At 42.7% G+C, this 27884-nt stretch overlaps 4 protein-coding genes across 4 annotated transcripts; all 4 read left to right on the forward strand.

Moving 5' to 3' along the window:
• The first annotated feature begins 862 nt into the window (after positions 1-862).
• On the forward strand, positions 863-18109 carry LOC114564859 (tripartite motif-containing protein 16-like). The gene is made up of 2 exons (XM_028592477.1): positions 863-3196; positions 18004-18109. The coding sequence occupies exon 1, from the start codon at positions 958-960 to the stop codon at positions 2650-2652; it is 1695 nt and encodes a 564-aa protein (XP_028448278.1). The 5' UTR covers positions 863-957; the 3' UTR covers positions 2653-3196; positions 18004-18109.
• Positions 7296-9330, forward strand: LOC114564858 (tripartite motif-containing protein 16-like). Its single transcript, XM_028592476.1, has one exon. The coding sequence runs from the start codon at positions 7479-7481 to the stop codon at positions 9180-9182; it is 1704 nt and encodes a 567-aa protein (XP_028448277.1). The 5' UTR covers positions 7296-7478; the 3' UTR covers positions 9183-9330.
• On the forward strand, positions 15517-17382 carry LOC114564863 (tripartite motif-containing protein 16-like). Its single transcript, XM_028592479.1, has one exon. The coding sequence runs from the start codon at positions 15613-15615 to the stop codon at positions 17269-17271; it is 1659 nt and encodes a 552-aa protein (XP_028448280.1). The 5' UTR covers positions 15517-15612; the 3' UTR covers positions 17272-17382.
• Positions 18110-21372: 3263 nt separating the features above from the next.
• LOC114564866 (stonustoxin subunit alpha-like) lies at positions 21373-27412 on the forward strand. The gene is made up of 3 exons (XM_028592481.1): positions 21373-21443; positions 25004-25117; positions 26075-27412. Exons 2-3 carry the CDS (start codon positions 25018-25020, stop codon positions 27220-27222), a joined length of 1248 nt encoding a protein of 415 aa, XP_028448282.1. The 5' UTR covers positions 21373-21443; positions 25004-25017; the 3' UTR covers positions 27223-27412.
• Positions 27413-27884: the final 472 nt, after the last annotated feature.

The following is a 27884-nucleotide window of genomic DNA, read 5'->3' on the forward strand; positions in this document are numbered from 1 at the left end:
ATGTGAAAACGGATGCACAACACCAGAGGGCGCCTTCATCCTGCTAACCAGATATGTAGTGGAGGTATAAGCGTCTTAGTTTAGACTATACTCTGCCCTTATAATACATACAGTAATCTCCAGTGTTTGACATTTTACCATACCGTTGTGGTTTATTCTTTACTGATTGTAGCTTCTGCCTCCAGTTGCTTAAGTTCAGGATCGCTACGGTGTGTTTGTTTTTATGCTAATGCTTTTTGTGTGAATAAACACTAATTCATAAAACTTCACTGTTGTGATGACAACGTAACTGCCAAATGTGGTTCACTGTGACAAAACCCAAAAGGGTATGTATTAAAATGTAATTGCTCCAGATTCATCTAGTCATTACAGTCTCCAACTTAATAGCAGAGGGAGTAATGTTCTGGTGCATTCATGACCTGTGGGATTCCCGGTTGCAACGAATAACCGACTATGTTTACTAGTTTGTTTGCATCCGACAGTGAAGTACAGTAATCATCAAAACTGTTTATCGAAATGTGTTTTTAGGAGAACAGAAAAGAAAATTCTGAAACCTCTGCAGGCGTCTCTGAACCCTCTGATTCTAAGAAGAGATTACCTCCTAAAAGCTAAAGTGAGCGGAGTTTTTAAATTATAAATGAGCTCTATTGTATACAAGTATTGAACACACAGTATCTCTCTCAAACCGCTCCTCTTCCTGGAAGAAATCATAGCTTGGTAAACCCCTGCCTCCTCTTCCGCCTCTCAAACACAGCAAGTTCCACTTTGTCCATATATGTCGTTGTTCCCTCCCCTCCGGATCTACAGTTGTAAGATGAGCGTAACCAACATGTGGTTAAAAGCAGAAGCTGACAAGCCCCATTCACTGCAGGAACACACACTCTTTAGATAACAGCTCAAACTACTTTCAATTCCCAGGAAGTGAAGCTCAGACAGCCGTTGTCACTGAGAGGAGAAATGGCGCAGCAAGGAGTTCAGCTGGACCGGGAAACTTTCTCTTGTTCCATCTGTCTGGATCTACTGAAGGATCCGGTGACTACTTCCTGTGGACACAGCTACTGTATGAACTGTATTCAAGGCCACTGGGATAAAGAGTATGAGAAGAAAATCTACAGCTGTCCTCAGTGCAGAGAGACTTTCACACCGAGGCCTGTCCTGCTGAAAAACACCATGTTAGCAGATTTAGTGGAGGAACTAAAGAAGGCTGGACTCCTCAGTCAGAGGCATGAAGCCTCTCCTGCTGATCACTGTTATCCTGAACCTGAAGATGTGGCCTGTGATGTCTGCACTGGGAGAAAACTGAAAGCCCTCAAGTCCTGTCTGGTGTGTCTGGTCTCTTACTGTGATCAACACCTTCAGCCTCATTATAACTCCTCTGCTTTTGAGAAACACAAGCTGGTGGAGCCCTCCAAGAATCTCCAGGAGAACATCTGCTCTCGTCATGATGAGGTGATGAAGATATTCTGTCGTACTGATCAGCAGTGTATCTGTTCTCTTTGCTTAATGGACCAACATAAAGGCCACAACACAGTCTCAGCTGCAGCAGAAAGGACTGAGAGGCAGAAAGAGCTCGAGGGGAATCAACAAAACATCCAGCAGAGAATCCAGGACAGAGAGAAAGATGTGAAGCTGCTTCAACAGGAGGTGGAGGCTATCAATCGCTCTGCTGATAAAGCAGTGGAGGACAGTAAGAAGATCTTCACTGAGCTGATCCATCTCATGGAGAAAAGAAGCTCTGATGTGGAGCAGCAGGTCAGATTCCTGCAGAAAACTGAAGTGAGTCGAGTCATCGAGGTTCAGGAGAAGCTGGAGCAGGAGATCACTGAGCTGAAGAGGAAAGACGCTGAGATGAAGAAGATCTCACACACAGAGGATCACAACCAGTTTCTACACAGCTACTCCTCACTGTCACCACTCAGTGAATCTACAGACTCACCCAGCATCAATATCCGTCCTCTGCGCTACTTTGAGGATGTGACAGCAGCCGTGTCAGAGGTCAGAGATAAACTACAGGACTTTCTAAATGAGAAATTGACAAACATCTCACTGACTGTGACTGAAGCGGATGTTTTACTGTCAAATCCACGAGAGCCCAAGACCAGAGCTGAATTCCTAAAATATTCACGTGAAATCACACTGGATCCAAACACAGCTCACACACAGCTGTTATTATCTGAGGGCAACAGAAAAGGAACATTAATTTCACAGCCACAGTCTTATCCTAGTCACCCAGACAGATTCACTAAAGAGTTTCAGGTCCTGAGTAGAGAGAGTCTGGCTGGACGTTGTTACTGGGAGGTGGAGTGGAGAGGCGAAGTAATTTATGTAGCAGTCTCGTACAAGAATGTCACCAGAGCAGGCAGCTCGAATGCATGTAGATTTGGACTCAATGACAAATCTTGGGCATTAAGATGTGACAATAACAGTTTTAAACTTCTGTACAAGAATGTCCGAACTCCTGTCCCAGGTCCTTGGTCCTCCAGAGTAGGAGTGTACCTGGATCACAGTGCAGGTACTCTGTCCTTCTACAGCGTCTCTGACACCATGACTCTCCTCCACAGAGTCCAGACCACATTCACTCAGCCTCTCTACGCTGGACTTAGTTTTTATGCCACTACTAAAGACGCTGCTGAGTTCTGTAAACTCAAATAGACAGAAGTCATTTAAGGGTTAAATTCTGTGTTTTGACTCTTTTACCTATTTTTGTCCCCATGTTTGTTGCTGAGAGCTGATTGTGGTGGCATTTCTTCACTGCAGAGAGATCAGCTGTCAGTCAAACATTATGGGATGTAATTTGACATCTTCATATTAGTTGTTGTGTAAATGTTTGAGTTTCTTTAGGTGACTCTCCTTCCTGTGTCTGTTTAGACATGGAGGCTATCACTGATGCTCATGATGATGTTAGTTGATCTGAAGTGGAAATGTAAGCTTCTCTGTTATCTAAATGTTTGATGAATATTTGTATGGATTTTATTTGTAGGGTGTTGTTTCTCTTCCACTACATGACTCTGAAGAGAGAAAGCACCAGACCTCCTTTATCCTAGATATTTTATTCTCTTTGTGTACATGTTAAATAAATCTGTAATCACATTTGCATTATTTTGTTTGGCAGACCAAATGTTATTGTTGTTATATGGTGTTATAGAACTGTATTTATTCTGATCATAATCAATGAGTGAGATGAGATTCAAACAAGGTGATTGTGTGGATGAAGTGAATCTGTTAACATTGAACAGACGTTACTGATGGGATGTGTGAACAAACTGAAGGTTTACATGATGAATAAACAAACATGAACAAAGTATTTTTTTTGTCTTTATTCCAGAGTATCATACAAAGATGGAGAAAATATGAAACTGATATGAGAGTAGAACTGAGGTAGTTTTCCTCTCAAAACACCACAAAGTACCACTGTTCAAGATGATTTTAATTCACAGACTTAAAAACTGTTAAAATAGGCTTAATCATTTTGGACAAGTTTGGGTTTGAAGGAGTTTTGTTGTGTCTTGACACACATTGAAACAGATATTGTTTAGATGATTCTTAACATGTGATGTGAATAATATTTGTAAAGTGGAAAGGCTTCCCACCCATGTTTCCCATGTGCCCTGAATGCAACCTGACACAGTGTGATACTACATCTGTTTAAATGTCTCTTTACGGATGTTGTTGGATGTTTGGACATGTCTTCCTGCAGTGAACGTCACAGCAGGTTAAAAATGTGAAAACTGATGCTCAACACCAGAGGGCGCCTTCATCCTGCTAACCAGATATGTAGTGGAGGTAGAAGCACCTCAGCTCACTTTTGGCGCTTTTCCATTACATGGTACCTGCTCGACTCGCCTCGACTCTACTCGCCTTTTTTGGTTTTCCATTACGAAAAAAAGTACCTGGTACCTGCTAACAGGTACTTTTTTTAGTACCACCTCAGTCGAGGTTCCAAGCAAGCTGAGGCGAGCTGAAAAGGTGACGTGAAACCCTGCAGACTACTGATTGGTCGGAAAGAATCATCACTGATCACTGCATTGCTAGCAACAGACGGCATTTTAAAATAGTTTGTGTGTGGTTTTTTGCTGCCTCCAGCTTTCTCCGTAGCATACAAGTGGCCTGATGTTTATACTTGTGCACTGGTGTGTGTGTGTGTGTGTGTGTGTGTGGGGAGTGTGTGGTAGAGGGAGAAGTGAGAGAGTGCCGGCGATTAGCTCCGCAGCGAGTAGTGACTCTAGAGTCATACTGAGAGAAACAAAGTGTCTCTGTTATTTCTGACCACGGTGGGAAATCTGGAGCAGTAAAAGTTAACTATCTCATTGATTTCATGTTGTTTATGGAGAAGGAGAACCAGGAAATGAGTCAGGGGAAATGCAACGCTACCAAGCCACGCCCATGGCAGTCGCTATGACGACCAGCCACGCTGAGGCGGTACTAAAATCTGCAATGGAAAAGGGACGCACAGTGCGTGGAGGCGAGTCGAGCAGGTACCAGGTAATGGAAAAACGCCATTTGTCTGCATGTTTTAGTGAACCACATGTTTTTAGGCTGATAGAAACCTTTTATAATAAACATACTTTGTGTCACAAATCATGGTAAATGGTGTCAAACCACTAAAAGTGCAGAAACAAAGCCCTGTGTGCCATTCTCTGAAATATATGTCAACTTTTAATCCCAAAAAGAACTACAGCAGTCACATAAATGTAGTGGAACAAAAATAAAAATTTTCTCAAAAATGTTCTGGAGTAGAAGTAGCAGAATATATCAAAAGTACCAGTTCAGACTTGACTTCAGTGTAAAGTTTTGTGTTCATTGGACTAATTATTGCCAAGATACACACTTCCTGTATTGATTGCAACATACAGGAAGTTGTTCCTCCATAACTTGCGCATTTTTCGGTTTATCAAAATTCTTTTGATGACTTTTGATCATGATGGTCCACAGATACTACACGCAAAATGTCACGCAGGTCGGACTCATGGTCTAGGAGGAGTTCAAAAAAGTCTGTTTTCTATACAGTATATCACAATTTCTCCTAATTATTGAAATAAAATTAAAACAGCGCAATGTAGTGACTGATCCAATAATGCTGCAAAGCTGAAATGATTCGTAGATTAATCAGATAGTTTGTAGGCAGAAATTAAATTGGCAACTATTTTTAAAAATGGTACATCATTTCACAAGTCAAAATGCCTAAAAGCATCTGTTTTCAGCACCTCAAATGTGAAACATGCAGGGTTTCTATTAGAGATGGCCCGATACCACTTTTTTGCTTCCCGATACCGATTCCAATACCTGAACTTGCGTATCGGCCAATACCGAGTACTGATTCGATACCAGTGTGTCATATATTTTATTATGTTTTAACAGCTGTATACTACTATCCCTTTATAGATGTGATATGATTTCTATCTCTGTTGTCTGTTTGGCTCAGGTTAAACTCTTTGTGAAACATGAACAAACACAACAGACGGTTCTTCTGTCTCTTGAACAGTCTGTTAACGTCCCTCTCCGGGATGGAGAGTCGTTGGTGTCAGGATTGTCTTTCAGCTCCTACTTCAGGGTAGGGTCTTTTCCCTTTTCCGCATAGTGACCTAGGTCTATGTTGATTGGTCCAACTTATAAGTCCTTGCAATGAGCCGCAGCAACGTCTGAAACACAAACCGTACATATTCTTCACTGTCTGTTGCAATTCGCCTACGTATGCTAACTCATAAGAAAAACATTGCGCATTCAACCAGCTAATTGTTAGTGCTAGTTAAACTTACCCTTTGTTTTGTTTGCCTGTGGCGCTCTGCTCTTCTGTCTTCTTCCATCATATTAATTAGAATCATATTACGCTGGAGCCTTTGTCTTCTGTGTTTCTCTGTTAAGTACTCCTAACCTGACTCCGCCAGATGGATTGCTTCGCATTTGCTCGGCATATCCATCTGGGAATTTTCCGTTGGAGAACTTTTGGGAAGGGGCGAAAATACTGGTTAGCTGATTGGATGAACCATCTATCACCTATGTTGATGATAGACGGGCCAAATCAACCAATCAGATCCACGAAGCGTATGAAAATACAACCACAAGCCAGGCTACCACTGCTGCTGCTGCAGGCAAAGCATAGCTCGTTAGCTCCTGCAAGCAAGCAACATGTCGGTAAAGGATATTTGCTGTTTGTGTAACGAGAATTTAGGAATAAAAGACACCATTTCAGGTTCCTGGACCATATTACAAAAGAAGGATCCAAGAGAAAAAAAAGCATTAGCGAGTGGCTAACAGAATTGGGGCTACCGCTGTCTGAAAATACTGGTTAGCTGATTGGATAAACCATCTGTCTATCACCACCTAACCCACCTCAAAACCAATGCTGATCGGCCCGGTCGTTTGGCTAATGGCTCCAAATTTTCTCTACCTCAAGATGCCAGACTGATCTATGAGTGGAAAACTGGAGCTCGCCAGATCAGGACGCTCTCACAAGGCTGAAGTACTCCAGCCTAGTCTTTAAATGCCGCCGTTCCAACTCCATTATGAGGATCCCGGCAAGGCACAACAGGAACATTCGGATGGCCTCCTCCATGCTGGTTTGTTGTTGTATGTTCAGTTCATTTCAGTTCAATTTATGTGGCGCTAAAGTCAAGTAACGACGCTATAAAGACTGTTGCCGTGCTTGCGTCACTCCCTTACCTCTCCTACCAGTTCCTATGGCCACTTGGCCAGTGTGAATGCAAATGGTAAAACCGGTTTTGGGGGGGAGAGTAGTTAGTAGAACTGTTTAGAAGTAGAATGTTACCATAACTACGTTCCTGTAACTACATGGTCGGAAAGAGGCTATTGTCTTTCAAAACGATTAAGGGCGTTGGCTATTGGTCGTTAGTGTAGTGGGGGGGACATTTAGGAACCTTCTCACCTGTCCCTGAACAATGCAACACACATCCCCAAACACTCATGCATCAGGGTTATAGTTTATTATAGTCTAATAATCTGTAATAATAGTCTTCTATTCACTCTTTCTCCTTTCTTTCATCTGTGAAGCGCTTTGTAAGAACAGTTTTAAAAAGTGCTGTTTAAATAGAGTTAGTTAGCCGGCTGGTAACTAAACAGACCCTTCCACAGAGAATGGGGTTGCTTCAGTGTTAGCTTCGACTGTGACCTAAACTTGATTGAAATGACTCCACATGCTAATATATTTAATCTTTTTTTTCTAATATTCACTTCATGTTGAAAAATAAAGTAAAACTCACACTGCCTCTTTAAGAGAAACCCCTTCCTGCTTGATAACTCCTCCCTCTTCTTCCTCCTCTCAAACCCAACCAGCTCCACACTGACCACATGTTGCTTTGTTCCCTTTACACAAGCGGAGCGAGAGGGAGCTGAAACACTCTAGTCAGTGGAGATTGGCAAAAAGAAAAGAAACACAAGAAACAGAGCTCTGTTTTGAGTCAGAGCACAGACTGGTTAATATTTCTGTTCGGAGAAACTCTCACAGTCACCGAAGAGGTGAAATGGCACAGAAACAAGTGAAGCTGGACCGGGAAAGCTTCTCTTGTTCAGTCTGTCTGGATCTACTGAAGGATCCTGTGACTACTTCCTGTGGACACAGCTACTGCATGGACTGTATTCAACGCCACTGGGATGGAGAAGATGAGAAGCAGATCTACAGCTGTCCTCAGTGTAGAAAGACTTTCACACCAAGGCCTTTCCTGCTGAAAAACACCATGTTATCAGATTTAGTGGAGAAGACTGAACTCCAAGCTGCTCCTGCTGATCACTGCTATGCTGTAGCTGAAGATGTGGCCTGTGATGTCTGCACTGGGAGAAAACTGAAAGCCCTCAAGTCCTGTCTGGTGTGTCTGGTCTCTTACTGTGATCAACACCTTCAGCCTCATTACGAATCCCCAGCGTTTGAAAAACATCGGCTGGTGGAGCCCTCCAAGAATCTCCAGGAGAACATCTGCTCTCATCATGTTGAGGTGATGAAGATTTTCTGCCGTACTGATCAGCAGTGTATCTGTTATCTCTGCACTCTGGATGAACATAAAGGCCACGACACAGTCTCAGCTGCAGCAGAAAGGACTGAGAGGCAGAAAGAGCTCGAGGGGAGTCAACAAAACATCCAGCAGAGAATCCAGGACAGAGAGAAATATGTGAAGCTGCTTCAACAGGAGGTGGAGGCCATCAATCACTCTGCTGATAAAGCAGTGGAGGATAGTAAGAAGATCTTCACTGAGCTGATCCGTTGCATGGAGAAAAAACGCTTGGCTGTGGAGCGGCAGGTCATATCTGAGCAGAAAACTGAAGTGAGGCGAGTCAAAGAGCTTCAGGAGAAGCTGGAGCAGGAGATCACTGAGCTGAAGAGGAAAGATGCTGAGATGAAGAAGCTCTCACACACAGAGGATCACACACAGTTTCTGAAAAACTACTCCTCACTGTCACCACTCAGTGAATCTACAGACTCACCCAGCATCGATATCCGTCCTCTGCGCTACTTTGAGGACGTGACAGCTGCGGTTTCAGAATTCCGAGATAGACTACAGGCGCTTCAGAACGAGAAATGGACAGACATCTCACCGACATGGTCTGCATGGTATGTTTTACAGTTAGAGCCCAAGACCAGAACTGAATTCCTAAAATATTCACGTGAACTCACACTGGATCCAAACACAGCAAATACACAGCTGTTATTATCTGAGGACAACAGAAAAGTGGCAGTAATGACAGACTATGAAAAACCATCTTATTCTAGTCACCCAGACAGATTCACTGATTATAGGCAGGTCCTGAGTAGAGAGAGTCTGACCGGACGGTGTTACTGGGAGGTGGAGTGGAAGGGGCAGGGAGTTGTAATAGCAGTCACACACAAGGATATCAGAAGAACAGGGACCTCGAAAGAATGTAGACTTGGTTTCAATGTCCCCAATGTCTTGGTTTACAAGTCCTGGGCATTAGATTGTTACGGCCCTTTTGGTTTTTACTTTTATCACAACAAAATCCGAAGTCTTCTTTCAGGTAAGGCCAGAGGAGCTGTTTCTGGTATTTCCAGAGTAGGAGTGTACCTGGATCAGTATGCAGGTACTCTGACCTTCTACGCCATCACTGAAACCATGACTCTCCTCCACAGAGTCCAGACCACATTCTGTGAGCCTCTCTACGTTGGACTTTATGTAACGTCCATTTTTGAAACTGCAGAGTTCCGTAAACTCAAATAGACGCAAGTCATTTAAGGGTTCAATTCTATGTTTTTACTCTTGGACTCATTTTGTCTGCGTGTTTGTTGCTCAGAGCCGATTGTTGTTAACCTGACTCCGCCAGATGGATTGCTTTGCATTTGCTCGGCATATCCATCTGGGAACTTTCCGTTGGAAAACTTTTGGGAAGGGGCGGAATACTGGTTATTTGATTGGATGAACCATCTGTCTATCACCTATGTTGGTGATAGACGGGCCAAATCAACCAATCAGATCCACGAAGCGTATGGAAATACAACCACAAGCCCGCCCCTGCTGCTGCAGGCAAAGCATAGCTCGTAAGCTCAGCATGCAAGCAACATGTCGGTAAAAGATTTTTGCCATTTGCGTAATGAGAATTTAGGAATAAAAGTCACCATTTCAGGTTCCCGGACCATATTCCAAAAGAAGGATCCAAGAGAAAAAAAGCATTAGCGAGCGGCTAACAGAATTAGGGCTACCGCTTGCTGATAATACTGGTTAGCTGTTTGGATAAACCATCGGTCTATCACCACCTAACCCACCTCAAAACCAACGCTGATTGGCCCGGTCGTTTGGCTAACGGCTCCAAATTTTCTCTGCCTCAAGATGCCAGACTGATCTGCGAGTGGAAAACTGGAGCTCGCGAGATCAGGACGGTCTCACAAGGCTAGATTGTTGTGGCATTTCTTCAATGCACAGAGATCAGCTGTCAATCAAACATTAGGGGGGGAACTTTGACTTGTTGTCATTAGTTGTATTTTCTTTGCTATACTCATTGGATGTTTGAACAAACTGAAGTTTTACATGATGAATAAACTAATATGAACAAAGTATTGTCTTCTTGTCTTTATTCCAGAGTATCATACAAAGCTGATGGAGAAAATATGAAACTGATATGAGAGTAGAACTGAGGTAGTTTGCCTCCTGAAACACCACAAAGGACAGTGTTCACGTTTTGAGTCCGTCAGTCTCAGTCCTTTCTACTTTTCTCACTAAAACAGGTTTTGTCACGGAGAAATGAGCAGCTTTCCATCACTTGTTGCTTTTTCCAACCAACAGTTTCTCTGTGCACTGAGCCAATAAAGAGGATTTATTACACAGACATAAAGGTCCTGACAACACATGAGATAGATATTGTGCAGCTGATTCTTTACATTTGGTTACAAGTATTTCAATGTTGTTTAATCAAAACTGTAGAAGTCAGAGAGATTTTAACGTTTTTTAGCGTCCAATCTCACATTCCCAAATACTATTTACAACCTAAGAGCTGAAACTCTTCTCTTCTATGTTTCCCATGTGACCTGAATGCAGCATCAGTGTTACAGAGTGTGAGTCATATAAAAAAGCTAACAGTGTGATATTCCATCTATTTAAATGTCTCTTTACTGATGTTATTTGATGTTTTTGGACATGTCTTTCTGCAGTGAACATCGCAGCAGGTTAAAATGTGAAAACTGATGCACAACACCAGGATGTAGTGGAGGTTAAAGCACCACGACTGTCTACAGTTTTAGTTTAGTCTTTACTCTGGTCTTATTATAAAGACTGTAATCTCCAGTGTTTGACAGATATAGGCTGCTTGTTTATTCTTCACTTATTTTAGCTTCTGCCTCCAGTGTGTTTCTTTTAACGTTGATGCTTTTATCAGTATACCTTCATAAACTTGACTCATATAATGTAGTGAGGACATCAAAGAAGTGGACCAGTTTAGCTGTGGAGGATCTCCAGACGTGCTTGGACTCTACTGACTGGGATGTGTTCAGGACTGCTACCGACAGTCTGGATGAGTACACTGAGGCTGTGACGTCATACATCAGCTTCTGTGAGGACTGTTGTGTTCCATCATGCAACAGGGTGAGTTTCAACAATGTCAAACCCTGGTTCACAGCCAAACTCAGAAGGCTAAGGTTGGACAAGGCAGAGGCGTTCAGGAATGGAGACAAAAACAGACTTAAAGTAGCAAAGTACAAGTTTAGCAAGGCGGTGAAAGAGGCTAAACAACGGTACTCTGAGAAACTCCAAAACCAGTTCTCAGCAAACAACTCTGCTTCTGTCTGGAGAGGGCTTAAACAGATCACCAGCTTCAAGCCTAAAGTCTCCCACTCCACCAACGACCGACGCCTAGCCAACGACCTCAATGAGTTCTACTGTCGCTTTGATGGACAAAGGGTCGGTCCTGTAACCATCCCCCTCAACACCTCCCAACAAAGGGTCTTCCCTGATTCCATCCCCCGCGACACCTCCCAACAGTTACAGCTACAGTGTATCACCTCCACCTCCCCCACCTTAAAGGTCCCCCCCTCCACCTCAATGACGACTCTCTCCATCAATGAGGAAGACGTCAACAGACTGTTCAGGAGACAGAACCCCAGGAAAGCTGCTGGACCGGATGCTGTCTCCCCATCCAGCTTGAAGCACTGTGCTGACCAGCTGTCTCCGGTGTTCACAGACATTTTCAACACCTCACCTCATGCCACGTGCCAGCCTGCTTCAAGTCCTCAACAATCATCCCCATTCCCAAGAAGCCAAGGACCACAGGACTGAATGTCTTCAGACCCGTCGCCCTGACCTCTGTGGTTATGAAGTCCTTTGAGCGCCTTGTGCTTTCACACCTCAAAGCAGTGGCGGATCTAGAAAATTTTACATGGGGGGGCAAAGGGGTAGCGAGAGATCTTGGTAGGGTGGCAGGGGAAGACGGTACATGGGAACCCCGATATGTAAACTGCTATGCCCTACTACGCCCCACGACGCTCTGCTATGCCCTAAACTGCTACAACTATTATTTCTAGTCGTAGTTCCATTATCTTTTTTGTTACTATAATTACCATTATTATGAATCATAATTCTCTATATCTGTATATCTGTATCCATCTGTATCTAACCGGCAGTGGCCACCAAGACCCTGGATCTGTCTGATGTTTCTGCCCAAAAGGAAGTTTTTCCTCGCCACTGTTGCACCAAATGCTTGCTCTTTGGAGAATTGTTGGGTCTTTGTAACTTAAAGAGTGTGGTCTAGACCTACTATATCTGTAAAGTGTCTTGAGAAGAGTGAACTGTTGTTGTATATGTAAATATTTACATATCTAACCTTATAACATATACAACAGAATGGAAATAGCCAAAAACTGAAAACACGTCATGTCACGACATGTTATGTTACTGTACTGCAATTTATATGTAAGGAGAATATAAACCAACCATATGGTCCAGGGGTAACTGCAGCCTCCTCTTCCTCTCTCTCATCTTCATCTGCCTCCTCCTGATCACTCTCTGCCTCTGTCCCTCTCTCTGAAGCTGCAGCCTCCTCTTCATCCCTCACTGTCAATTCTTCCTTTCCCTCTTCTCTTTCACTCATTTCTGCATCTCCTTCTGTGGTCTTCTCCTGCTCTGACCTGCCTGGTCTCTCCAGTTTACTGTCTTCTCCTTCTTCATTTCCCTCCTTCTCTTCCTCCTGTGCACATCTCAGGATTTTCTTGGCAGGCAATATCCCGACTTTTAGGCTTCAGCTAATATCTCCAGCTACTCTGGCCTGCAAAAGTCAAGATGTGAAAAGCTCTTGTTATTCTTGTATTACATTACACTGTATGGCCCTGTAGCTAATAAGTAGCCTAAAATACATAACATCAGACGAGATTTATTACATGCACACATCAGTTATGTTTAGACTAGCCTTCTTAATCCCGTTGTATTTGTTGTTTTCCCAGTTTGACAGTAAAGGATGTTGCCTGGTTTATTTTGTGCAGCCGTATTGCCGTGATATGTGAGAGGAAGTGGATTTTATAGTAGCCTACTCCTTAACTAATCATATACAAATGATCGGTCTCAGCAAGCACTGTAGTGTGTTGTAACGTAACGCCACCGAAACGGCGACCCTCTGTAAACGTTATGAATTCAAACATGCCAGTTTGTAATATTTTGTATTATGCTCTTCTTGTCTTTACTGAAATCAAACTAATCAAACAGCAGAATGCGCTTACAAACCAGGAGGGAGCGATTTGACTTTTGGCTAACAGACGCGCTGTTGTTGATGCTGACTCACCTTTAGCAGACATTTTTATTACAAATTTAACTTTACATGAAACGTGTGTTTTAACTTCACCTGGGGAAACTGACTTCACTTTCAGAGGCTCTGGGGGGGCAGCACGGTCGCTCCAGTCTTTGCCGGGATGCAGGGCCACCGCACTGCGGCAGACTCGCTGTGTGCGAGCCAGACTGGGCGAACGCCGCTCTACACGTTTGATGCAGGGACGTAGCTGAGTATTTGAGGGGCAGGGGGCTAAGATTACATCTACAATTATTATTTATTATGAATTAATATAAATTAATTGTTTCTTTCAATGTTTTAAGAAGCCTGTGCACATAGTGGCAGTTTGTTTTTACAAGCAAAGTTTTTTGAACACCAAAGTTAGGGGGGCAGCTGGGGGGGCAAGGCCCTACAGTGGGGGGTCAGCTGCCCCCCTTTGCCTCCCTGTAGATCCGCCCCTGCCACAAAGCCATCACCGACCCCCTCCTGGACCCCCTGCAGTTTGCCTACAGAGCCAATAGGTCTGTAGATGATGCAGTCAACCTGGCCCTCCACTACATCCTCCGGCACCTTGACTCCACAGGAAACTACGCCAGGATCCTGTTTGTGGACTTCAGCTCTGCCTTTAACACCATCATCCCAGCTCTGCTCCAGGAGAAACTCTCCCTGCTTGGTGTGCCTGACTCCACCTGCAGGTGGATCACTGACTTCCTGTCTGACAGGAAGCAGCATGTGAAGCTGGGGAAAGACATCTCCGACTCACAGACCATTAGCACCGGATCCCCTCAGGGCTGTGTTCGTTCTCCTCTACTCTTCTCCCTGTACACCAACAGCTGCACTTCCAGTCGCCAGTCTGTCAAGCTTCTGAAGTTCGCGGACGACACCTCCCTCATCGGACTCATCTCTGATGGTGATGAGTCCGCCTACAGGTCGGAGGCTGACCACCTGGTGAAGTGGTGCAAGCAAAACAACCTAGAGCTCAATGCTCTAAAGACAGTGGAGATGGTTGTGGACTTCAGGAAGAATTCAGCTCCACCTGCCCCCATCACACTCAGTGACTCCACAATTAACATTGTGGAGTCTTTCCGCTTCCTGGGAACTACTATCTATCTCCCAGGACCTCAAGTGGGAGCTGAACATCAGCTCCCTCGTCAAAAAAGCACAACAGAGGATGTACTTCCTGCGGCAGCGCAAGAAATTCAACCTGCCAATGACAATGATGGTGCACTTCTACATAGCCATCATTGAGTCCATCCTCACATCCTCCATCACCATCTGGTACGCTGCTGCCACTGCCAAGGACAAGGGCAGACTGCAGCGTGTCATTCGGTCAGCTGAGAAGGTGATTGGCTGCAATCTCCCGCCGCTCCAGGACCTATACGCCACCAGGACTCTGAAGCGTGCTGGAAAGATTGTGGCTGACACCTCCCACCCCAGACACAAACTCTTTGAGCCACTCCCCTCTGGCAGGTGGCTGAGGTCCATCAGGACCAAAACCTCACGTCACAAGGACAGCTTTTTCCCCTCCGCCACTAGCCTTATTAACAAGGCCCAGAAACCACCCTGACTCTCTCCACACCCACCTCTGGCTCTACATGCCACTGTACTTAATCTGCTCTTTTTTATCTTAATTGTTACTCTTATTTTATTACATCCTGTGTGTGTATATATACACATATATTTATATATTTATACTTATATTGTCTGTTCTGTTAACCTGTTTGTTTACCTTATTTTAGATAATGTGTGACATGCACCTACGACACCAAAACAACTTCCTTGTATGTGAAAAAAATTTACTTGGCAATAAAGCTTTTCTGATTCTGATTCTGATAAACTGAAGAGAACAGCACTGCTAAAGTTGGTTCGTTGTGGTGCATTCATGTCCTGTGAGATTCAGAGTTGTGACAAGTAACTGACTACATTTATTAGTTTGAATGCATCCAACATGTTAAATACAGACATCATTAAAAATGTTAACCAATCTGTGTTTTAGGAGAACAGAAGAAATAATTCTGAAAAGCAGTCTACAAACCCTCTGATTCTAAGAAGAGTTTACATGCTGAAAGCTAAAAGTGAGTTTTTAAATGAGAAATGAGCTATGTAAACAAGTGTCGAAGACAGTATCTCTTTCACACGGCTCATTTTCATGAAATGAATTCTAGCTTGATAACCCCTCCCTCCTCTTCCTGCTCGCAAGCACAGTGAGCTCCACTCTGTCCATATTTCCTTGTTCCCTCCCCTTTAGATCTACAGTTGTAAGATGAGCGTAACCAACATATAGGGAAGTACAGGAGCTGACAGGCCCCATTCACTGCAGAAACACACACTGTTCAGATCACAGCTCAAACTACTTTCAATTCCCAGGAAGTGAAACTCAGACAGCCATTGTCACTGAGAGGAGAAATGGCGCAGCAAGGAGTTCAGCTGGACCGGGAAACTTTCTCTTGTTCAATCTGTCTGGATCTACTGAAGGGTCCGGTGACTATTTCCTGTGGACACAGCTACTGTATGGACTGTATTCAAGGTCACTGGGATGGAGAGGATGAGAAGCAGAGCTACAGCTGTCCTCAGTGTAGAAAGACCTTTACACCGAGGCCTGTCCTGCTGAAAAACACCATGTTAGCAGATTTAGTGGAGGAGCTGAAGAAGCCTGGACTCCAAGCTGCTCCTGCTGATCACTGCTATGCTGGAGCTGAAGATGTGGCCTGTGATGTCTGCACTGGGAGAAAACTGAAAGCACTCAAGTCCTGTCTGGTGTGTCTGGTCTCTTACTGTGATCAACACCTTCAGCCTCATTATGAATTACCTATATTTAAGAAACACGAGCTGGTGGAGCCCTCCAAGAAGCTCCAGGAGAACATCTGCTCTTGTCATGATGAGGTGATGAAGATATTCTGCCGTACTGATCAGCAGTGTATCTGTTCTCTCTGCTTCATGGATGAACATAAAGGCCACGACACAGTCTCAGCTGCAGCAGAAAGGACTGAGAGGCAGAAAGAGCTCGAGGGGAGTCAACAAAACATCCAGCAGAGAATCCAGGACAGAGAGAAAGATGTGAAGCTGCTTCAACAGGAGGTGGAGGCTATCAATAGCTCTGCTGATAAAGTAGTGGAGGACAGTAAGAAGATCTTCACTGAGCTGATCCGTCTCCTGGAGAAAAGAAGCTCTGATGTGGAGCAGCAGGTCAGATTCCAGCAGAAAACTGAAGTGAGTCGAGTCAAAGAGCTTCAGGAGAATCTGTATCAGGAGATCACTGAGCTGAAGAGGAAAGACGCTGAGATGAAGAAGCTCTCACACACAGAGGATCACAACCAGTTTCTACACAACTACCCCTCACTGTCAGCACTCAGTGAATCTACATCCAGCATCGATATCCGTCCTCTGCGCTACTTTGAGGATGTGACAGCGGCTGTGTCAGAGGTCAGAGATAAACTACAGGACCTTCTGACAGAGACATGGGCTAACATCTCCCAGGCTGTGACTGAAGTGGATGTTTTACTGTCACAACCAAAGCCCAAGACCAGAGCTGACTTCCTTAAATATTCACGTGAAATCACACTGGATCCAAATACAGCACACACACAGCTGATATTATCTGAGGGGAACAGGAAAGCTACATTAGTGGGGCAACAACAGCGCTATTCTAGTCACCCAGACAGATTCACTAAAGAGTTTCAGGTCCTGAGTAGAGAGAGTCTGGCTGGACGTTGTTACTGGGAGGTGGAGTGGAGAGGCGAAGTCATTTATGTAGCAGTGACATACAAAAATATCAGCAGAGCATGTAGATTTGGATGGAATGACAAATCTTGGGCATTAAGATGTGACAAAAAGAGTTACAAATTTTTGTACAACGACATCCAAACTCATGTCCCAGGTCCTGTATCCTCCAGAGTAGGAGTGTACCTGGATCACAGGGCAGGTACTCTGTCCTTCTACAGCGTCTCTGACACCATGACTCTCCTCCACAGAGTCCAGACCACATTCACTCAGCCTCTCTACGCTGGACTTTTGCTTCACTCTTCTTCTTTTGGAGACACAGCTGAGTTGTGTAAACTCAAATAGACAGAAGTCATTAAAGGGTTAAATTCTGTTTTAATCGTTGTGTTGACTTCGGGTCAAATTGACCCGTTTAAAAATTTTTATATCAGAAAATATGGGACATAGAAATAAGCGCTGAAAATGTGTAGAAGAAAAATTTAACAATTTAAAACATTGGAAAAAGCAAAAACAAACGTCAAAAACGTTTTTTTCAAGGTCGACGGGAAGACAACACAAGGGTTAACTCTTTAACCCATTTTGTCTCCATGTTTGTTGCTGAGAGCTGATTGTGGTGGCATTTTTTCACTGTACAGAGATGAGATGTCAATCAAACATTATGGGATGTACTTTGACCTCTTCATATTAGTTGTTGTGTAAATGTTTGAGTTTCTTTAGGTGACACTCCTTCCTGTGTCTGTTTAGACACGGAGGCTATCACTGATGCTCATGATGATGTTAGTTGATCTGAAGTGAAAATGTAAGCTTCTCTGTTATCTAAATGTTTGATGAATATTTATATTGATTTATTTGTAGGTTGTTAGTCTGAAGAGAAAAGCACCAGACCTCCTTTATCCTGGATATTTTATTCTCTTTGTGTACATTTTAAAGAAATCTGTAATCACATTTGCATTTTTTTGTTGTTTGGCAGACCAAATGTTATTGTTGTTATATGGTATTATAAAACTGTATTAATTATGATCATATTCAATAAGGAGATGATTCATTGATTTTTTACAAAGCTGAGAATCAAACAAGGTGATTGTGTGGATGAAGTGAATCTGTTAACATTGAACAGACGTTACTGATGGGATGTGTGAACAAACTGAAGGTTTACATGATGAATAAACTAACATGGACAAAGTATTGTCTTCTTGTCTTTATTCCACAGTATCATACAAAGATGATGGAGAACATGTGAAACTGATATGAGAGTAGAACTGAGGTAGTTCGCCTCCTGAAACACCACACAGTGTTCATGTTTAGAGTTTTTTTTTTTATTCTATCTCAGGGTGCTTTTAAACCAATATTTTCTTGTGCACTGAGTCACAGTTAAAATAGTCAAAACTATTTTGGTGTGGGTGTGAAGAATTTTTGTTGTCTTGACACACATGAAACAGATATTGTTTAGATGATTCTTTACATGTGATGTGAAAACCAGAGGGCGTCTTCATCCTGCTAACCAGACATGTAGTGGAGGTTGAAGCACCTTAGCTCACTTTGTCTGCATGTTATAGTCTAGGCTGATGGAAACATTTTATAATAAACTAAATGCATTGTGTCACACATCATGGTAAATGGTGCTAAACCACTTAAAGTGCAGAAACAACCTTTGTGTGGCTTTCTTTGAAATATATAGTCTGTTCTAGGTTCAGCTATTAACAGACTATGGTTTACAAAAAGAAAATAACAAAGGCGATAAAAAGGCAACTGTGATGACCCTCTCCACCATGTCTGCCTGTTACTTTGTTTGTGTGGCTGCTTGTCTTGCAGGTATATATACTGCAGGTGGCCATGGCAGAGGGTCATTAGTAGAGTGGCAGATCCTGGGCTCATTTGTTACACTGGCATCACTGTGCTCTGTGAGCTAGTGAACTTTTAAAAAGGCCTCTTGGATGCAGTTGTGGTCTCTCCTTGCTGACACACCATCATCCTGTCCTGGGTTGCTGGTTGGCTGCACCATAACACATGCATTCATTCCGTGCGTTCATGGACATCGGAAAAACGTTTTTCCGAGTGAAAACGTCACCATTCACGTAACGTCCTTTGGGAATCAGAGGTGGGAAACTCGGGCTGGATTTTGATACCTGAGTTCCCCAGTTGGTGACGCGTTGTTGACAACTGACGTTTGATGGAGGTGACTTTGGTTCACTGAACATATTTCAATGATAATAAACTGTTTATTGTGGACAAATGCCTCTGCCAAGAAACATACACAGACATAATATGTTTAAAATTATTCATAAATAGGCCTATGTATAAAAAAAAGGTTGTCCTGCAGATAACACAAACAAACACCTGGCGATGTGCTGTTTGGATGCTCGCATAAGAAAACAGCAGAAAATCTTCTGTTATTGTGGCCTCCATGTTTTCACACACACCTGATGCTCTCGGCTACGGCCAACCGTTGGTGGCAGTCATGCACCATGATCTTCAGCAATATCACGCACACCAGGAAATGGAACCATGAATGCATGACTCAGGTGAGTAAAGTTCAAGCGCGCTAATAAAACTTACAGGGCGCAGTTTCCAAAAAACAACAGGCAAAGGGCAAAAATCCAAGGGAAACAGGAACTCAGGACACAGGGAAAAATGTTCAAAGGCTGCACACAAGGAAAACAGACAATCTCGCACAGGAGTAAGGGAAAGACTGAACTTAAATACACAAGACGGGGGACAGAAGACAGGAAGTAAAACAAGGCACAACATGGGCAAGCAGAGAGACTACAAAAAAAAACTACAACAGAAAACCCACAATCGTGACAAGCAATGTGTTTGTATTTCTGTTAAATTCTAATCCCTAAATAAACTACAGCAGTCACATAAATGTAGTGCAACACCAAAAAAATTCTTTAAAAAATGTAATGGAGTAGAAGTGGCAGAACATATCAATACTCAAGTAAAGTACCTTAAAACTCTACTGATGCACAGTATTTGAGTAAATACACCACTGTATGTGACGTGGTTACCTTCCAGTTCAGCTGCTCCCTGTCACTCATTGCCTCGGTATAGATAGTGGACTCTGCCAGATTGTCTCTTAGTGCAGCCTTGTTAACATTTTCCCTGCTTGTTCTTGTTCTGATGATCATTTTGTCATTTGCTGCCTCTGGTGGATTTCTGAGGACTATGGTTAACTGCTCCTCAGATCTCAGCAGGGTAAAGTTGTACTTGAGTATTTTTAATTTAAGATTCAGATTTTAGAGGGAAATATTATATTAAAAACTAATTATTTAAGCCTATAAAATACAATGCAGGGTTAAAGATTAAACATGTGGTTTTCCGCCTTTTGACTTTCAAATGTTTCCGAGTTGTTATCAGTTCCACCGAAGACATTTTTCATCTTTAATTTCTCAAATATTTTCTTTTAAATAACTGGTTGAGGCACAAATTAGTGTTTTCCTGTATTTCACAAAAAAGGCAAATATAAATGTGTTTATCAGAAGTCAATTTCTTCTTCCCTTTCTCTCCCTAATAAAATGGCCCCTTGTGATGCACGTGTGTTCAGAGTACTCATCTCTAAAACACACTAGGATTCTAGGATTTCATCATTCAAATATGTAAGAAGAGTATTATACAAAAATGTTATTTAATGTCAGTTTAGTTTGATAATGTTATGTTGTCAGTCAACTCTTTTTGAACCAGTAGATAAAAATGTCTCGTATTTTGAGGAAGAGTTGTATGTAGAGATGTATGGATCCCTCACCAAAACCTGAGCAGCCAAGAAGTATTTTACACCTAAAACTTCAATATTTTCAGATGTGGAGCAGGTCTTGACTGAGGCTTCATTTTGAATAAGGAAACAAAGTTCAACTTCTGTGCTGCTCCTCATCCTGGAATGAATCACAGCTTGATAACCCCTCCCTCCTCTTCCTCCTCTCAAGCACAGTGAGTTCCACTCTGTCCATATATGTCCTTGTTCCCTCCCCTTCAGATCTACAGTTGTAAGATGGGAGTAACCAACGTGGTGTGGTGAAGTGCAGGAGCTGACAGGCCCCATTCACTGCAGAAACACTCTTTAGATCACAGCTCAAACTACTAAATTAAATCCAAAAGTCAAACTAAAATAAAATAAAAAAACTACTGAAAATTCTAAACTATTATAACCTTGGTGCAGACAAGATATTTGCCACAATTTAACAAAAACTCAAGTTCACACAGAATCTGTTGCAACAGTTTTCAAACATATTTGATTTTATAGTACTAACTTCCAAATGTGTTTCTTGTACAAGCAGCTTATTACAACCACAATCCATATTAAAGTTTATTGTGGTGGTGACCTCTAGTGACCGTAGTAGGCCCAATTATTACTGGAGCAAAACAGGAAGTCCGCACACGGACATCCTCAAGTAAAGAGGAGAGATTTAATGTCCCGCCCTCAAAGGTAAGCAACAGTTGCTGTGTGGAGTTGTTCTGTTTCTCCCTCGAAGAACAATTCTCGTGAATCTCATCAGAATCAGCAGAATATCAGCCAAACACTGGTGAGTACACTATCCCAATGAGCTCAAATCTATTTTATGACACAGAAATGTGTATTTTTCTTTAAAAGCAACATGTACATTTTGTAACTATTAAAACAGGAAAAAACTAACCGCAGTGACTTTTCCAACCTGCTCCCTGTTCCTCTGAAATTAGTGATTGAGTTTTTTATACCACATACGCAGTTGTTAAGATACAAAAAAACAGAAACAGCACCTTAACATAATTGATGATTAACTGAACTCTCACTGAACAAATCACTGCCTTTCTGACATTAAAGGTTAATTTGTTTATATTTTTTTAACCTGGATCCTATTCTCCCATGCATTGGCGTCTAGAGAGAGGTCTGGCTATGTGGGACTAGTGTCTAATGCAGGGGTCTCAAACTCAATTTACCTGGGGGCCGCTGGAGGCAGAGTCTGGGTGAGGCTGGGCCGCATCAGGTTTTCCACAAGAAAAGCTTTGTTAAAAAAATTCCAATCTTCTCAAATCTCTTTATTTTTATTATTTATATTCTTTTATCCCGCCGCGTACGCATCACTTTGATTTACTTTGTCAGAGAGAGAGACCTCATATTAACTCTCTAAGTGCCATTCACGTGTATGTATAACTATATATATATAGCCAATTCTAGGGGGGTCCGGGGGTATACCCCCCCGGGGAAAAAAATTTGAAAAATAAACCGTGAAATGGCACTTTCTGGAGAGTTTTGTGCAAAGAAATGGAGAAATTGAGTCTTACATGATATGTGCAAAACTGCAAGGTTAAGAGCCTATACTCTGCATTGTTGTAGTATCAACAGGTATTAGGGCATTTAGCATTTACATTACTGTTAATCAGTCATCACTTGATTACACATTGTCTTACCATGTTATGATATAACCGCTGGCGGAGATGCGGCAGCGAGGACCGGTTCCACGGCTTGGTCAGGGACATGAACTCGTAGCGGCCGGTGAAGCTTCCGAGCACCGGGCTTCCACCGCTGCGAGCGGGGTTTTTAGCTTTAGGAGAAAGCATTTTATCTGTTAATCCTACCGACGTAGACACTAGGCGTTATGTAGTTGACCCGCGGTGGTGAATTGTCTGCAGTTCTGGGAGGGTTGTTGCCGTGTTCTGATTGTTCTCACCTCAGCTCCGCCGAGACAAAATAGACATGCCATTTCAAAAAATATAATTTATTAATGTATCATCATCATTCAAATATCATGTTTTCAAAAGCATCATTTTCATAAATTTTTTTGTGACATATTTAGACTGCAAGCAGGCACATCCGGACAAACGAGCAGGCTTATGTGCCGGGGCCGAGCACCGGAGAGCCCCGGCCCAATTTAACCCCTGGTTATATACATTTAATATATATATATGTGTATACGTATAATGTCCCGCTGGGCAGCAACTTAAAAAAAGTGAAGTGTTGTGAACGTAGCGCGCTGGGACAAATGTCCGCATGTGCCCAATAGAAACGAGGCAGCCAGCCAGGCACGGAAGAAAACACTCCATGGCAACGCTGCTGTAACTTTCACTCATTGAGGAATGTTTCTCTGCTTGCTTCAAGCCCGGCCGATGTCCCGCCCCCGAGAGCCATATACCCCACCGTGATTGGTGGGTTCGTTCAGCCCCGCACACAACACTTTAAAGTACCATACATATCACACTCGCGGGCCGCACTAACATTAAACTTTCATATTAAGGCGGGGGCCACAAACTATCGGGCCGCGAGTTTGAGACCCCTGGTCTAATGTGAACAAGAATCTTTGAAGTTGGTCCAGTATAGTCTTGTATAAAGTACTTGAAAGCAATACGTGAGTAAAAGTACAAGTATCTTACCAGAAAATGACTTTAGCAGAAGTTAAAGTCACCTTTTATTAGATTAGATTAAATTCAACTTTATTGCCATTGTGCAGTTTACAAGTTACAACACAGGGATAGTTGTAACACTACCAATTCCATGAATCAGGGATAAGATAAGAGTCATGTGACAGTTTCAGTTTCCTCAGGCTTCCTTTATGATCCCACATGGAGGTTTTCCAGTCTGTGTAGCTATCTCTCCTGAAGCTACAGCAGAAAATCTAATTCGGAGGTAAGAAAGTAAAAAAAAAAAACAAGATAATATTTTGTTTAGTACTTCTACCGTTGTAGATAATGTTGTATGAGTTATATCAGGTCAAACTGTAGTTTCTCTAGAAAAAATTCTTATCAACCTCCTGCTAATTTCAAAGCACCATGCTAATACAGCTATGCACGTGTGCATGCACATACACTCCCCATATTCACACATATGTTATTGTTGCAGCCATTCATTTAAAATAAAACTGTTGTTGTGGCATATCACTTGAGTACCCTTAGTTTTTGTTAATTTTGTCTACCTGTTACAACTTACCCCTGTATGTGTTACATGTAACAAAGGACCACCTTGTATTTGTCATCATCTCACAAAGATATAGTTGAAGAAATTTAAATTGTTGCCATTTGTAGTAGACAAATGTGGGTACTTTGCCTAAAAGTTTCAGATGTGCAGCTAAAAAAAAAAGGTAGTTTTAGGTGCTGAAGAAAAAAGTGTTACAACCATACCCGGTCTCCCCTAAGACAGCGAAACGCAGTTTGCGTCTAACCAGAAGAGCAAAAAAAAAGCAGAAAGTGCAATGTGACATACAAGTATAGACAGGTGGTGCACTTTTTGTAGCATATTGTATTCTGTGTTCTTGTACTGTATTGAATGTGAAACTATTTGTATTGAATGTGAATACAATGAATGTGAAACTATTTGTATTGAATGTGAAACTATTTGTATTCAATGTGCAGGGCTCTGAAGTTTTGAACAGAGTTCAGAGTGAGATTTTGGCGGCAGGGGTTTGGGTGGGGACGGGGTCTGATCTGATCGTCAATTTCCGTCTACTAAAAGTTCTGTGTTTGTCACTGAAAGGCTCAGATTATTATTATAAATATCTTACATCATTATGGAAAGGATCCCTACAGAGACCTTATTGTTAAAGAGTGAAATCATTTTTGTCTTACGAGAAACTGCTCTGAAATCGGTATCGTCAATAGTTACCCGTTAACCTCAAAAGGCTCTGAACATTGTTGACTCAGCAGCTCCTTTCTGTTAAGGAAACTCCCCATTGGAATGTGAAGCAAACATCTGTGGCTGTGACACAGGCTGGGTTTAAAGCAGTATTGAAGCATATATGGATATTATATCAACATCGATATATATGAGGCTAAATCCTCTTAAAGGTGCTGTATGTAGGATTGTGAATAGGCCTATCCAGGACTTAGCCAAAAAATGTGAACATCGACAACTTCTCAGTCCCTCCCCCCTTTCTGATAAAGCCCTCCTCTAAGCCCCTCCCCTCACAAGGGAGAATGAATCACACTACAGGCTATAGATGGTGCCAGAGGAGCCGGATTTTTTTGTAAATGACCTGCTTCATGTAGTTCTACTGGAACATAGGGTCAGTTTCAGCAAATATGACAGAAAGTTAGTTTTACTTTAGTCTTACCTACCGCACCTTTTAAATTCTGGATATCGTGATATGACACAAGTCTTTTCCTGGTTTTACAGGCTGCATTACAGCCATGGACTCTGATGCCAGTGGGACGATGGAGGTGGCAGCGCTTGGCCGGCCTTTCAGCCTCGGGATGTTGTACGACTGCCGCAAAGACTCACTCGTCCCAGGTGATGACTCACATGTAAACATACTTAATACATTACAACCAAATGTTCAGAAATGTAAGTCATATTCAACAACATTTTTACCCCAGATCTTTTGACCAGTTTTGCTTCCTATTTATTAGTGACCAAGTCATGAAAGCCTTCCAAATTTTGTATTTTACTTTTCTGATTTAATGTAAGGTTTTTCTTAGACTCTAAGGCAGGAATCTCAAAAGATTCTCACTCCCATTATGTGAAATACGGACGCATGGCCAGGTGCCTTTGGCGTTGTTATTGACGCTAAACATCTCCTTCAGCATCATATCTAAACGTGATTTATCTAAATGCGCTAGGTCACGTCTATTGGTGTCACTTTTGACGCAGTTAGCTTAAGGAAAAGATGTTGGGTGGGCTTATAAAAGGTAGGTTTACGTGACACACGGGACAACAACGGGACAGTTGAGTTTAGGAAACGTGGGACACAAACCCTGGGTGAAAGTCCTGTGTTGTTTGACCTATCGACCACCCCAAACAACCTCCCTACGCAGAATTTCAGGCTTTGATACTACTCGCTACCGTTGTCGTTCTTAATACTACATCATCTTCAAGCGCTGCGTAGCTGCTGCTCTGCCCGGTGCGTTCTAAACACATGCTGAAGGGTGATTTTGGCATGATATCTGACGCTGACAGGCAGCCACTGCCCAAGCATCGGTATTTTACAAGTTCAGAGTGAGAACGGGTTGGGAATCTCCAATTCAGTATCACTTACAAACACCAAACTTTCCACTTTCATTCCTATGTAGATTCCGAAGCTTTGTTCATATATCATCCATAGCACCTCCCCTCATTTTCATATTTAACATAACACTTCTGAAAACTTGTAATGCAAAAATTAAAAATATCAAACAAAGTCTTTTAGAATGTAACAACACCTCCAGGCTGGCTGGTTCTAAAAGCTGAACTTGATTTTTGATTTTGCAGGAATGTCATTGTGGGACCGTGATGACTTGATAAGTCACATTGGAGAAAGGCGGCAGAACTATAATGACTTTGACATAGTCGCATCTGAATCAATTGCAGATAAATCTTCAGCACTAAATGTTGAATCATCACTGAAGGCAAGTTTCTTGAGCGGACTGGTCGAGGTTGGAGGATCGGCCAAATACCTGAACAATAGTAAGACTTCCAAAAATCAGGCCAGAGTAACACTGAAGTACATGGCTACCACAAAGGTCCAGGAGCTGTCAATGAATCATCTTGGAAGAGACAATGTGAAACATCCTTATGTCTTTGAAAAAGGATTAGCAACACACGTAGTCACAGCTATTCTTTATGGAGCACATGCCTTCTTTGTCTTTGACCGCGAGGTGTCTGAAAACGAAAGTCATCAAGACATTCAGGGTAATTTGAAGGCGATGATTAAGAAGATTCCCAACATTGCGATAGAGGGTGAAGGTTTGCTTAAAATGGAAGACAAGGACAGAAAAAATGTTGAGAATTTCTCCTGCAGATTCTTTGGAGACTTTTCCCTTGAAAAGAATCCTGTGTCCTTTCAGGATGCAGTAGAAGTCTACCAAAACCTGCCAAAATTGTTGGGAGCCAATGGAGAAAATGCTGTACCAGTGAAAGTCTGGCTGTTGCCACTGACAAGTTTAGATTCTTCTGCCGCTAAACTCGTACGTCAGCTAAGTATAAGAGGAGTTCAAGAATCACAGAGTGTCCTGGAGGACATGAGTGAGCTGGAAATTAGGTGCAATGATGCAATGAGATCCACCACTGTACAGCAGTTCCCACAGATTGGCAAAAAGATTAAAGCTTTTAAAGAGATGTGCTCCGAGTTCAAGCAGGAATTCCAACAAAACTTGGCAAAGAAACTCCCATCAATCCGAGGGGGAGTAGAAGAGGAGGCCGGGCTCACAGAGATCCTGAAAAAGAGACATTCTTCCCCTTTCAACAGCAAAAACTTGAACGAGTGGATGGACTGCAAAGAGGCAGAAATCTGCATCTTAAAGTCTTTCACCAACATGATGAAAAACACCAAGATTGTCCCATCTCAGAATCATCTGTACAAAGAGATTCACAGTGCAGAGCACGCTGTGTTTTGTTTTCACCTCACTGGGAAGTGCTGAACCGTACCTCTCAACTTTGTCAAACTACTTGAAACAAACACCCAAACCAGACGACATTCAAGATGTACTTTCTCATGATGTAGAGAAGGAACAATGGTACCTTTCAAGTGAAGTGCCAGATACAATGAGGGAAAAAGCAAAGCTCTTCAGTGACTTTGCAGAAGCCAACAAGGAGAACAAGAGCATTAAGTTCCTGACAGTGGGTTCACCAAATGAGACACAGAAAGGCTCTAGCATCTACCTTTATAAAGACGGCTTTTCAGTCAATAAGGACTTTGAGCCGCCTGCAAAGCCTGAAACGGTAACAGTGAGTGATAAAAACCACAACAGTGTGACACTGAAGATTTCTCCACCCAGACTGGGAGCAGAGAACATCACCTCCTACTCTGTTGAGTACTGTGTCAGTGGAAAGGATGAATGGAAGCAAAAGACAGCATCCAAAGATGAAGAAGTCACAGTTAGCGATCTGAGTCCCAACACAGAGTATATGATGAGATGCAGAGCGGTGAGCTCAGTGGGCGTTGGGCCAGCCGGTGAAGTCAGTGGTTCCGTTACAACCTTACCTTGCAGCCCTCCTGGAAAACCTCAAGTTGAACCAAACTCACGTGAGATATCCGTTAGCTGGGACAAACCTGCAGAGCTTGGGGAAGATGCCCACATTT

The sequence above is a fragment of the Perca flavescens genome, chromosome 12 (assembly GCF_004354835.1).
Source record: "Perca flavescens isolate YP-PL-M2 chromosome 12, PFLA_1.0, whole genome shotgun sequence".
Lineage (NCBI taxonomy): Eukaryota > Metazoa > Chordata > Actinopteri > Perciformes > Percidae > Perca > Perca flavescens.